This window comes from Prunus dulcis, unplaced genomic scaffold, assembly GCF_902201215.1.
Source record: "Prunus dulcis unplaced genomic scaffold, ALMONDv2, whole genome shotgun sequence".
In the NCBI taxonomy this organism is placed as follows: domain Eukaryota; kingdom Viridiplantae; phylum Streptophyta; class Magnoliopsida; order Rosales; family Rosaceae; genus Prunus; species Prunus dulcis.
In genome coordinates, this window is record NW_023010018.1 from 96 (window position 1) to 13054 (window position 12959).

The 12959-nt window shown below is 42.9% G+C and overlaps 1 protein-coding gene across 1 annotated transcript; it reads left to right on the forward strand.

Moving 5' to 3' along the window:
- The first annotated feature begins 4020 nt into the window (after nt 1-4020).
- Nucleotides 4021-5628, forward strand: LOC117612538 (protein NRT1/ PTR FAMILY 5.5-like). The gene is made up of 2 exons (XM_034341221.1): nt 4021-4248; nt 4353-5628. Exon 2 carries the CDS (start codon nt 4728-4730, stop codon nt 5625-5627), a length of 900 nt encoding a protein of 299 aa, XP_034197112.1. The 5' UTR covers nt 4021-4248; nt 4353-4727; the 3' UTR covers nt 5628.
- Nucleotides 5629-12959: the final 7331 nt, after the last annotated feature.

The following is a 12959-nucleotide window of genomic DNA, read 5'->3' on the forward strand; positions in this document are numbered from 1 at the left end:
GAAGTGTAAAAAAACAATTTTGGCGGTTGGATCATGAAAACTAGTTTCGGGTTTAGGGTTTCTGCGGTTTAGGGTTTAGGGTTTAGGGTTTAGGGTTTAGGGTTTAGGGTTTACGGTTCATGGTTTGCGCGACGAATAAACGTGTTTGGTCGCACAAGGCAGCGCGACAAAGTGTATACTTCGTCGCGCAATATAGCAAGAACTTTCACATTTCAGTCTCTCCCTCCTCGGATACTTAGCGAAATTTTTTTTTGGAAGGTTTTGCGCGACGGAAAGAGTGGAATCGTCGCGTCATACCAGCCAGAACTGTCACATTCCACTCTCTCCCTCCTTGGACACTTAGCGAAAGTTTTTTTTCGAGGTTTTGCGCGACGCGGTACGTATACGTCGCGCAAGAGTTCAATCTCGCCCCCAAACCCTAAACCCAAATTTTTTGGCGGACTGCCAACATTGCGCGACAAAAAAATATATTGCGTCGCGCAAGAATTCCAAATTTTTTTGTGATTGCGCGACGAATAGAATTCTTGCATCGCGCAAGAGTTCAATCTCGCCCGCCAAACCCAAATCCCAAATTTTTTGGCGGACTGCCAACATTGCGCGACGAAATTTAACTCATGCGTCGCGCAAGAATTCAATCTCGCCCGCTAAACCCTAAACCCCAAATTTTTAGGCGGAATGCCAACATTGCGCGACGAAGTTAATCATTTCTGCGTCGCGCAAAAACTATATTTTAACATTGCGCGACGGAAGATATATTTTTTTCGTCGTGCATGGGTCATTTAAAATTTCTTGCGCGACGAAATCTCTTGTTCGTCGCACAAAATCGAATAAAATTTCAGAAACCACGCGATGGCCTCCTTCTTCCCCAGTTTCTGAAAATCCTCAGCTCCGCCGTCTCTCTCCCCGCCGCCGCCGCTGCCTCCTACCCCGGTGCAATTGGACCGCGCCCGCGACGAAGGTGGTACCCCCGAGCTCCCCCGCCGTCACCGTCGAGCCAGCCGCCGCGTTTTCTTCGGTTTTGGCCGAATCTCCTCCGCCGTGATTCTCCCTCCTCCGGCGACCAATTCCGCCACCTCAGGTATGGTTTCTGTCCTATTTTGTGTGTGTGTGTGTATTTGATTGTTCAATTTGTTTTTTATTTAACATTCATGTCATCCTTCTTTGCAGCCAAGAAGAACACCCGAGGGCCGTGTCGGCAGTTGAAGACGGCGAAGGTCACCCGGGTGACCAACAGTCGTATTGACATCGGATACGACGAGCGACATCGGGTTGCACCGACGGCGGAGTTGCATAGCTCCTTGGCCCACGACATTGGTCATGTCATTCGGAGCTATTGCCCGATGCAATGGAAGTCTTGGAAGGTGATGCCTGACGAGACCAAGACTGAGGTTCGCGGCCAGTTGTCGGTATATAGGCCTTTTCATTCTTTTTCTTTCAAACGTTAAATTTGTATTATTTAAATGTATGTAATTAATTTATTGCAGACGAACTACAACTTGGAGGACCTTGATGAAGAGTCGTTGGCGTACGTCAACAGACTCTTCTCTGAGAGGTACAAGCAATGGAAGAGCGACTTGCACCACCATTTTGAGGCGTTCGATGATTCGCAAGTCGCCCTTCAAGAGGGGTGCCCGAAAGAGCTTGAGGGGAGGGAGGATAGTTGGGCGTGGCTCTGCGCTTATTTTCAGGCGCCCGCTTTTGTGGTAATTTTTTATATTTATTTTTATTTTCTTACTAATGTTTATTTACTTTTTTATATTTAATTTAAATTTCAACTAATACATTTTATTTTTTGTATAACAGAATAAAGCCAAAGTCAATAAGGGCAATAGGAAGAAGAAGACTCTTCTCCATCATTCGGGTTTCAGGCCCTTCTCCTATAGGATGGATGCCCGGCGTCAGGTAATAATAAAATAATTTTTTTAATTTTTAATTTTTTATTATTCTTAATCTATTTTTTCGTTCTAATATTTTTCTTCTTTTGTTCAATTTAGGGAGGGTCCAAATTCCCAGAGATCGACGTCTTTGGCGACGTTTATGTTCGACCTGGGAATGAATTGGCCGAGTCCCTTCATGTAAGTGTTATTTATTTTTAATTCTTATGTTACGCATTCAACTTTAAAGGTTATTATATGAATGTTTGAATTTATATTTTATGTTATGCTAAACAGATGACGATGGTGGAGAGGAGCCAGTTGGTTCTTCAGGAGTCCGCCTCCCAACTTCCTCCCGATACTCCAATCGAGTCTGTGGATCCTCCACAGGATGCTGGGTTTCAGATCTTGACGGAGACATTGGATCAGACTCTAGGGAGGAGACCGGGGACATATTGTCGAGGGATGGGGAATGCCAGGCGGAGGGAACCCAGACCCCGTTCATCAGCGTAGTCAAACAGTCAGGTCACTGCTTTGACAGCAGAGGTGGCCACTCTTCGGAGCCAGATGTCGGTCATTCTGCAGTCCCTCGTACAATCCGGCATTCCAGTCCCAAATTTTAATTTGCCGACCTCCCAGCCCGTCCATCCCGAGCATCCCCACCAGATGCCGGCCCGTGTAGATCCCCAGACCTCTGAACCGCATGTGCCAGACGATAATGTAGATTTTGGAACATTATTCGATTAGTTTTTTTTATTTTCGTAATTATTTTTTAAATCTTTCTCTTGTAGCATACATTTATTTTATATAATAAATTTGTTATTTACATAAATTTTTTTATGATTAAAATTTCAATTTATTACCCAAAAAAAAAAAAAAACCAAATTTATTTTTTTATAAAATAAAACAAAAGTAATATTATTATTATTATATATTAATTTTGCGCGACGAACAATTTGTCGTCGCGCAAATTTATATATCCGAAAAAATAATGTTTTGTTTTTTTATATAAATATAATCATTTGCGCGACGAAAGTTTCGTCGTCGCGCAAAATTCTTAGGAACGCATCGCGCGACGCAGTATACTGTCGCGCAAAATTTTACGCGCAAAGATCTTGTCGTCGCGCAGAAGTTTTAGGCACGTATCGCGCGACGTAGTCTAGCGTCGCGCAAAATTTTACGCGCCAACATCTTGTCGTCGCGCAATATTTTTACGAATTGCGCGACGATGGTCTCTTGGTGCCGCAAATGTCTACGAGACGTCCTGCGCGACGAAAATTATTCGCCGTGCATTGTTTTGGCGACGAAGACCATTTCGTCGCGCGTAATGGTCTGCGACGAAGAATTTTGTCGTCTCTGAACCTTTTGTGTAACGAAGGGTGAGCGTCGCACTCAATTGCGCGACGCATGGATAAAATCTGTCGCGCAAAGTCTTTCTTCACGACCTTTGCGCGACAGATTACGCGCGACGATTTTTTTGTCGCGCTTTTGTTTGTGCGACAATATGTTAGTTTGTGCGACGAAATTATCTTCGTCGCGCAAATACTAAAATGTAGTGGTGCTCTTTTACTTCTTGTGAGGAAGGTTGGGCTCCCATAACGTATCAACATACGCCAACACAAAGTCATCATCTTGGTGGTCGTCCAACGATTTTTCAACAGAAATTTTGTCTATTTGGGCTAAAATCTTGGTGGTCGTCCAATGCGCTTATTAGTAATGCCATGCATATTCACTTGTTCTTGATGCATATGTTTTCATTGCTATTGTTTTTCTTCAGCTTTTTGGCTACTATGCATTTCGTTTGCAAAGGAAGAGGGAACTAATTTAATTAGTTGTGAAGACTGCAGATTTTGCTTTCAAAAGCAGAAGACCCTCCCTCACTTCCTTTACATCGACTGAAGATTATCCGCACTTCCCTCCTCAATAATGGGTTTGGGAGCACTCATTCACTTTGTGAGAGAGTGCATCCATAGGTACCTCTACTTTTCCAAGGCTACAATATGCATCCAGGGTATTTATCTCAGAGATACTTTAAAATGAAAGTATAATGATATATTTTAAAGAGTGTGATTCAAACTAATTTCTAATCAATTTTCTTTTTATTTCTACACACACACACACATATATATATATATATATATATATAATGTAGGGTTGGTTTTGAGCCATAGCTTCGTCAACCATGCGATAATGTCTATCTTGATCATGTACCTCCAAGAGAATTGGTTTTCATGAACATTTTCTAATAGCTGCCGTAGTTACAAATGTGCAAGAAGGGGTAGCAGACATATTGGTGATTTTCCTAGCTCATTTCTCACACACATTCAATGGTGGTCTCAAAATAATTGCCACCACAAATGCTGCCTATATTCTTGTAAGTACATGTTCTTCCCTGAAATCCTTATAGTGAAGAGAATTAACATTAATTAATTAACTGTTCAAGACTTGTTTTGATTGCTATTCTTGTTAATTATATAGGGGCTATCTCTGTTATGGCTTCCTAATGAATATAAGAGTGAGGACTACGCAGCAATGGCCAGGATATTCTATGGAGCTGTGGTACTATTAACATTAGGCGAATCTGGGCGATCCGCTGCATTGGAAGAATTTCTTAAGAAGCAATGTTTAAGCAAACATAAAGAAACAGGACGCAGATGACAAACGACCGGAAGGATGGGAAGAAGCTAGCGAACAGAAAGAAATAACGGCAGAAAAGCATACAGAAGCTGGTGGCGACCAACAGGTGACGAAAGAAACGGCAGAAAGGAATAAAAAGGACTTCTGGGTGTTCCATGGTTTTTAGGTGCAGTGGTACCTCTTTTCCTTTCAAAAACAACTTGGACTCAGATCTTCATGATTTCAACAATTGCAATGGCAGTTTCTTATTTATTGTTCTGGTTTGGGTTCAACGATTATTTGAAAAACAATAAAGAAGCACAAGCAGGGGAGCATCCCCAAGTCACGGAAAGAGAGAACCTTTGGACACTGAACAAAAAGGTGAGGAAGAAAAAACGTTTGCGCAAAGAAATTGTAGCTTCATGGTTGGCCTTCTTTGTATTCAGTATGGTAAAGGCAGCGGGGAGCACCTTCTTTTTCGAACAAATCAGTAACTTGAAAAATCCCATCCACAATTATGACCCTGCAGTTTATTTCAATGTGCTTAGCTCCTTTTCGAGGTACATAATCTCATTTCTCTTCCCCAAACTAATTCCAAAGCGAACGCGGGTGAGAATTGGCTGTGGAATGGCTTCTACTGTGTTATGTTGCGTTGCTGCTTGGGTGGTTGAGATCCACAGGATGAGGAAAGTTACGAGGGCAGGGCTTGAAGATGACACTTTTGACATTTCTATGAGCATATTTTGGTTGGTTCCACAGTTCTTCCTGTTAGGACTTATGGAAGGGTTGGCCGTAGATGGATTGATTGATCTTTTGGCTGATAGAGTGGACGAGGAGGATAAAGAAATGGCTAAGAATTATGGATCCCACACCAGCGACTTAGTGGTGGGGATTGGAAAATTACTAACTGCTCCTATTAGCTTAGCATTTAGTCATAGATGGTTCAATGACAGCATAAATCTGAGTCGTCTGGACAAGTTTTACAGACGGCTAACGTTTCTAAGTCTCTGTAGCTTCGTCTACTACTTGTATGTCCGCTTTTACTTTTATAGCAAGGATGACACACATAACTCCGCCATCGAAGAACACGAACAAGGCCGTAATGGAAGTGGAGTTGTGGAAATCGCAACTGTTTAGATCTCCTAAGTCCTAACACAAGAGTTATTAGCAATGAGTTTGTTAACAGTTTTATATATGTTAAATTGCATGCATATGTTTGTATGTTTTTGGGGTGTTTCCGAGAGTAGGAAACAGCACCGTTCTGTTGTCCGGTGAAAGTTTCTAAAGTTTTGTACTTTGTCCAAGCTTGATGTTCAGTATGTAAAATTTATACCCTCAATATACAAGCACATTCTTGACCTCTCTCTCTCTTCTGTGCTTAAAAGACATGTCTTCAACATCTTATGTTGGTAAGTCATGAAAGTTCCAAATGTGACAAACATTTTCTATTCTTAGGATAGGACGTTAACTTTAGGACTGAGGCATTCAAAAAAGGGTACGTTCACATATAATATGTGCTTTTGAGATGTGCAAACTGCAATTAACAACCACTGGGAGGTGTATTCAGAATAATCACTAAAATTATGACAGGGATCCTGAGATTCATCAGATCTTATATATATGATGGTCATTTTAAAACTTGGACCACACCACCAAGGGATCCTGACATACCATACCCAGTAGTAAATTTCATGGCATAGTGTATATGCTGTTCTCGATGCACATGTGGAGCTACAGACAAAGAAAATCATGCAAACCCTGGTCTCTTCTGGTTCCTTTCTTTTTACAAAAGTCTTCCTCTTGTTTTTCATGTTCTTCCAAAGAAAAAAATAGCATATTCTTATTGGCTTCTAATAATGCAATCTAAACGCAAAGGTGGCTTCCCCATTCCAATCTCAAATGGTTTCTCTAAATTGTAAATCTCTGTCTCTCCTAGACCTCCACACTGTCTGAAACCAAATCTCCCTTGTTCATCTCTCTCTCTCTCTCTCTCTCTCTCTCTCTCTCTCTCTCTCTCTCCAGTGGAGAGTCATCAGTACCATATATGCCTGCAATTGCAAGATTTCAAGTACGTTTGCTTCACATACAAGAAAGTTTATGTTCATTGAAGACAACATCAGGTCCAAATATAAGTCAATTTTCACTTCCTTTACATCGACAGATTGATACACTAGTTACAGTAGCAGGTTTGGTGATTGATTTGAAACTAACTTGTGATTGTTTTCTTTTTGTTTTTAATTTTGTTGATAGCTCATACTATCATTGTGGGCCGAGCCCCTCAGAAGACAGCTCGCAAATATCCTAAGAATATACTAACCCCCATTGTAGAAATAGTTAAATAAAACTGAATATGTACTCTGCATTTGAATCATACTAAACTCACGGCATTCACATGCTTATCAAGGTATTTATATATTTATATAAATATATACAATCGTATTCAAGATCAATAAAACTTGCATAAAAGCAATCTACTCAAACCTTTCAAAAAAACACTGCAATCAAGTAAAACTACCACTCGGATGTACCCCTGTAATTCCGTCAATTCCCCTGGCAGGTCTCGGCAACACAAAATCTATCCGAGCCGCAAACTGGCAAGATTCAGGGGACTATAGTCAGCCTGATCAGCTGGCAGGTCTCGGTGACACAAAGTCAACCCGAGCCGCAAACTGACAGGATTCAGAGACCGTAGTCAGGCTGATCCGCAATCCTGGCAGGTCTCGGTGACGCAAAGTCAACCCGAGCCGCAAATCCTGGCATTCACGGTCCCGGCGTCCCCGAAACTCGTGAGGCAAATGTCAAGTGCACTGACAAAACTGAGGGTAAACTGGATGTCCGTAGACATCGGCATAACTGAAGGCAACAATTGTAGTTGGGTACTCACGGTGATTTAAAATAAAATATCTCTGAAAAGTCTGACAAATAACTGTATTTTGGCAAATCTGAACTATGCTGCTATTTTATCTGATATAAATCTCAAACTCTGTTTTCTATAATTCTTTAGCATAATCAACTAAGCAGCATATAAGTAAGATATTTAACTTCATAAAGCATGCTAGGAAAAATCACGATTAATAAAACTTATTCAAGATCAAATAATGAAATTCATTTATATAAAATCATTTATAAAAGAAAAGTCCACTCACTCCTGGTCCGAGCTAGCTAGACCTCCTGAAGGTCTCTTCTGCGGGTCTGCCTGGTCCCGGGTGCCTGAGTAAACCATCATGAATATTTAATTAATAAAACTGCTCGGTATAAGTTATGCAAGCAAAACCCTGACCATCCGATTCTAGAAGTACGTGCACTAACTTTAAAGTCATTTTTCTGCCCACTTAGGCATTTCAAATGTTTAAAACCCTCTGAAAAGACTCGAGACTTCACTAAGCGATAAACTTCCATGTTGGTCGATACGGAACCCCGTGGGGTCCATGACCTCCAATTACCAATCTGAAAGTTCCTTTAAGTTCCTCACATTTAAGAAACCAAGTCCTGCAAGTCTGGTCTGAAACTGACGATCGGATTGACCACGATCGTGTGATCGTAAAATTTCTAAACCCTAGACCCAGGGTTCGTGATTTTGGAGTATCCGGGACTCCGATTCACAATCCGTCGAATCCTACACGATTCTGAAATTATCTAGAACAACATATCTGAAATTGAGAGCGATCCAACGGTTCAGCAGTATTGAACCCAGAAATGGCACAATATGGAAATCCGTTCGGGGCTCAAACGGTATCCAAATTGAGATCCGCGAAATCCTACGGGCTCGTGACAACCTCAGGATCGCAACAAGACACAGGGCCACTGCACTACCCTCACCCACGCGCCGGCAGCGATGGGTGTCCAAAGCGATTACACCTCGTCGAAAAAAGTAAAACCACGGCTCCAAACTCCTACCCTAGATAAAACACCATATTTGGAACCACTTTTGTTCTTGGACCTACCTCAAAAACTGACCGGAAGTGACCGATCATGGAAGCCGAAAGTCGGCCGAAACTTCAACCTCAAAAATCCAATAGCTACACTACGAATCGATCAATTCCTACCCGACAGGCAGCTAGAACAGCTCGAGAGGTTTAAGATCCATACCTCGGTCGACGAAAATGGTGGCCGGAGGAAGGAGATCGGCGGCTGTGAAGTTTCGGTGAATGCCCGTCGGTTTTTCGCATTTTCCGGCCAGCACCAGTCGTGCCGCAGGCGGGGAACGTTTGGGAAAGGAAGGGGAGACGGCGGCGGTTCGAACGCCACCGATCCCGCGGCCGGTGGTGCCCTGTGGCGGCGTCGACGTTTCCTGGAAGGCGGCGGAACGAAAACGGGAGAGAGGAGAGAGAGAGATCGCGCGAGAGGAGAGAGAGAGAGAGTGAGCTGATTTTATAAAATCCAACTTCAAAATATTTACAGTTGTGCCACTGAGACTCTTTTGACCATAACTCTCTCATTACAACTCCGATTCGGGCCCACTACGTGTCTATGAACTCATTTCACCGTGCTCTACGCAACGGTGTCTGTAGAATTGTCAAATTCCTTTTCGGTCAAAAAGTCAATTTTTTCCTTAATAAAATATTCCAAGGGCAAAATTGTCTTTTTTCAAAATAAATTATTCCTTAATTATGAATTTTAGGTTTGGGTTATTACAGAAAAAGCCTGGCTGAGCACGAAGAGTGGTTGAATGCACATCCCATCTCCGAACAGGTGTCGCCATATCCATTAAAACCCGAGTGAACAGACAAGTGATAAAAATAGATCATTTAATTCATTTCCCATCCTTGGTTACTTGTCACTTCACCATCTGACCTCTGTCCAGCTATAAGGTGACCAGAGGCAGAATATTCAATGCAACTGGACCAGGGTGGATAAATATCTTCTCTACAAAATATCTTGATCTGTAATAACCCAAAAGAAAATATCTAAAAAGAAAGAAAATATCTAAAAAGTAAGGAAAATATCTTTTAGCAAAAAGACAAGTTTGCCCTCGCATATTTTAATGGGAGAAAATTTGACTTTTTAATCGAGAAAGAATTTGGGAATTTCGCTTACGCCATTGCGTAGAGCGTGGCGAAACGAGTTCGTAGACACGGAGTAGACCCGAATCGGAGCTGTAACGAAGAAGATATGGTCTAAATACCGCGAAGGGCAAAATGGTAATTTAGCCAAAAAGTCAGATTTTTATCCCTTCTCTCTCCTCTCCCCGTCACTTTCTCTCTCTTCTCTCTTTCCCTCCCGTCGCACCCGATCATTGCGACCCTTCACCTTCTCGGCGACGGCCCGGCCACCACAGGCCGAGCTGATCTCCGTCGTGGGTACCATCGGGTCCGCCTCCCTCTCGCCGTCAAAACCTGACCGACCTCCACCCTTGGGCCGCCCGGAGCTGATCGGAAAACCATGTTTTCCGACGGATGTTCGTCCGAATCCACCCGAACTTCCAGCTCGAATTTCTCCTTCAATTCTCCACCAAATCGATCGAGTAAGGTATGGTTTCTCAGCTATTTTTCACGTTCTAGCTGATGGATGTATGGGTTTCGATCGATTTTAGCTCTAAAGCGATCAATTTTCGACTTGAATTCTGGCCAAAACTTCGGCCGCCAAAAACTACTGTTTCTGGTCACTTTTTGGGGTATGTCCAAGAACAAAAGTGACTCAAAATGGGGTGTTTTACCTAGGTTAGGAGTTTGGAGTCTTGGTTCCGAGATTTTTCGGCCACCCGAAATCGCTTAAGACACTCAAATCTGCCCGCGCGTGCTGGGGTGCGTGGGCGAGGGTGGTGAAGTAATTCTGTGCAGTTTTGTGACCCTCGTGTCGTCACGAGCGCGTAGGATTTCGCGGATCTCGATTCGGAGTCCGTTTGAGCCCCGAACGGATTTTCCATATCGCGCGATCCATGGGTGGAGTGTCATCAAATAATCGGATCGCGCTGGATTTCGGATATGTCGGTCTACATGACCTCAGGATCGTGTAGGATTCGACGGATTGCGAATCGGAGTTCCGGATACTCCGAAATCGCGAACCCTGGGGTTAGGGTTTGGATTTTAAACGATAACGCGATTTTGGCCAATCCGACCGTCTGTTTTGGACCAAACTCGCAGAACATGGTTCCCTCTCTGTAAGGAACCTTCAGGGAAGCCCAGATTGGCCATCGGAGATCGTGCACCCATGGGGTCCCGGGTCGACCGATCTGGCAGTTTATCGCTTAGCTGAGCGTCGGACCTTCCAAAACTGGTCCAAGTGTCTGAAAGGGCTAATGTGGGCATAGGAGTAACTTGGGATGAGATGCAAGTATTTCTAGGAGCCGGGGGCAGGGTGTTTAATTTAAATTCTTTTTGTCCAGCAGTTTATTAATTTATTATTCTTGGATAATCAGGCACCAGGAGTCCAGCTAACCCACAGGAGGGACCTTCGAAGGGTCCAGCTAGCTCGGACCAGTAGTGAGTGGACTTTCTTTCATGAATTATTTTATATAAATGAGTTATATAAAGGATTTTTATAAATAAGATTTCATAAGTGATTTTATATTGATTTTATATAAATGAGTTTATTTGAATAAATTTCTTTATTTGATCTTGAGTAAGCTTTATTGTGGTCCCGAACATGATTAGTACAGTAATAGTTCTATAAGTCTGTGCTGCTTATTTACCAGTTATAGAAACAGAGTTTGAGGTTGGAATCAGTTGAGACCGCAGCACAACTTGAGCTTTACAGTTATTACTCAGATATTTTTCTAAAGGAATTTATTTTAAAACCACCTCGTACCCATTTTCTTTGGTGATTACCCACAGTTGGACCGATGTCTACGGACATCCAGTCCGATTTCAGTTTATGTCAGTGCACTTGACTTTGCCTCATGAGTTTCGGGGACGCTCGGACCGTGAGTGCCAGGATTTGCGGCTCGGCAGACTTGGTGTCCCGAGACCTGCCAGGATTGCGGCTCGGCTGACTCTGTGTCCCCGAGACCTGCCAGGATTGCGGATCAGGCTGACTACGGTCCCCTGCATCCTGCCAGAGCGACTCGAGTTGACTTGGTGTCATCGAGGATCTGCCGGCGGGATCAGGCTGATCATAGTCCCCTGATTTCGCCAGTTTGCGGCTCGGGTAGACTGCGTGGCGCCCGAGACCTGCCAGGGGAATTGACGGACATGACAGGGGTACAAATAGGTGGTATTTTTCAGAGGATTTGAGTTTTCTTTTATTCAAGTATGACTTTCAGTTATTTTATATCAGTTTCTTGATATTCGTGCATTTATATCTTTACATATTGGTTCAGTTATACAAGCACAGTCATCAGTAGGTTTTTACATGCTTATTTGAATACTCTATATTGAAATCTAGACAAACCCTCAATTTAGACTTCTTCTTATTTTTAAATGGGGGTTATTATGTTTATAAAATTGTTTTCAAGAACATTATTTTTGTCCACTCACCTTTTCAACTTGTTTTTCGCCCCCAGGCCATAGAAGTACGCGGGATCCACCACCGGGCCATTCAAAGCTTCCGCGTCACCACGTAAGGTAGAGTTTTGTAGAAAATCCTTGAAACTCTGAAACTTAGAAAATGCTCTGATATCTAGTTGAAACTGTGAAACTAGAGTTGAGATGGGTTATTTGAGATATTCTGGCAGTTGGTGTGAATTTATTGATTGTTTAATAGGTGGAAAATTTTTGGATTGGTCAAAATACAGGGGAGACTCTGCCGAAATTTCGACAGAAGTCTAAGGGAAATCTGAAAAGAATTTGAGACGAGAAGGGTAAAAAGGTCTTTTGTGCCCGACATTCGCCAGATGTCGGACACGCGCAGGATTCGACTCGGATTCCAAAGTGGAAATTGGGTCGGGTTCTGTCATGATCTCCCTCTCTCTCTATAAATACCTTTCACCTACATCAGGACAAAGGTAATAACTCTTCATAAGATAAAAAACCTTACATCCCTTCTCTCTGAAATATGGAGTTAAGATCTGACTTAACCATCAGAGAGGGTTAGGTTGGAATCTAACCAGTCTGCCCCAGTTCTGATATCGTTCAAAGTCTCAAGATCATCTTGCGGAGGTGATCCATAATCTAAAGCCCAGCACGGGCCCAAGGCCCCTGGATACGGATTTGGTGAACATGCATGTGCGTGATTTGTGTGAGCAGAGCCCTACCCCTTTTGTACTTAATGAACGCCTACTTAATGAACGTTTCTTTCTCCTGTTCATTCTAAATTAGTGTTTGCCAAATATCTGTCCGCTGCTCTCTCGGTGCTCGGCAGTACTAGCACTTAGTCCACCTGCTCCTGCTAGGCAGCCGACAGATTGGCTCGCTCCAATTCCACTGTTAATCAACATATGTTAGTCTCTTTTCACATAAGCGCAGGCAAAAAACAAAAACAAAAACAAAAACACACAAACAACAAATACGGCAACGGCCAAAGTCACAGGAACAGCCGAGCAAGTACGCCAAAAAGGGGTACAAGACTTAAAAGGATCTGGCACCACAACCC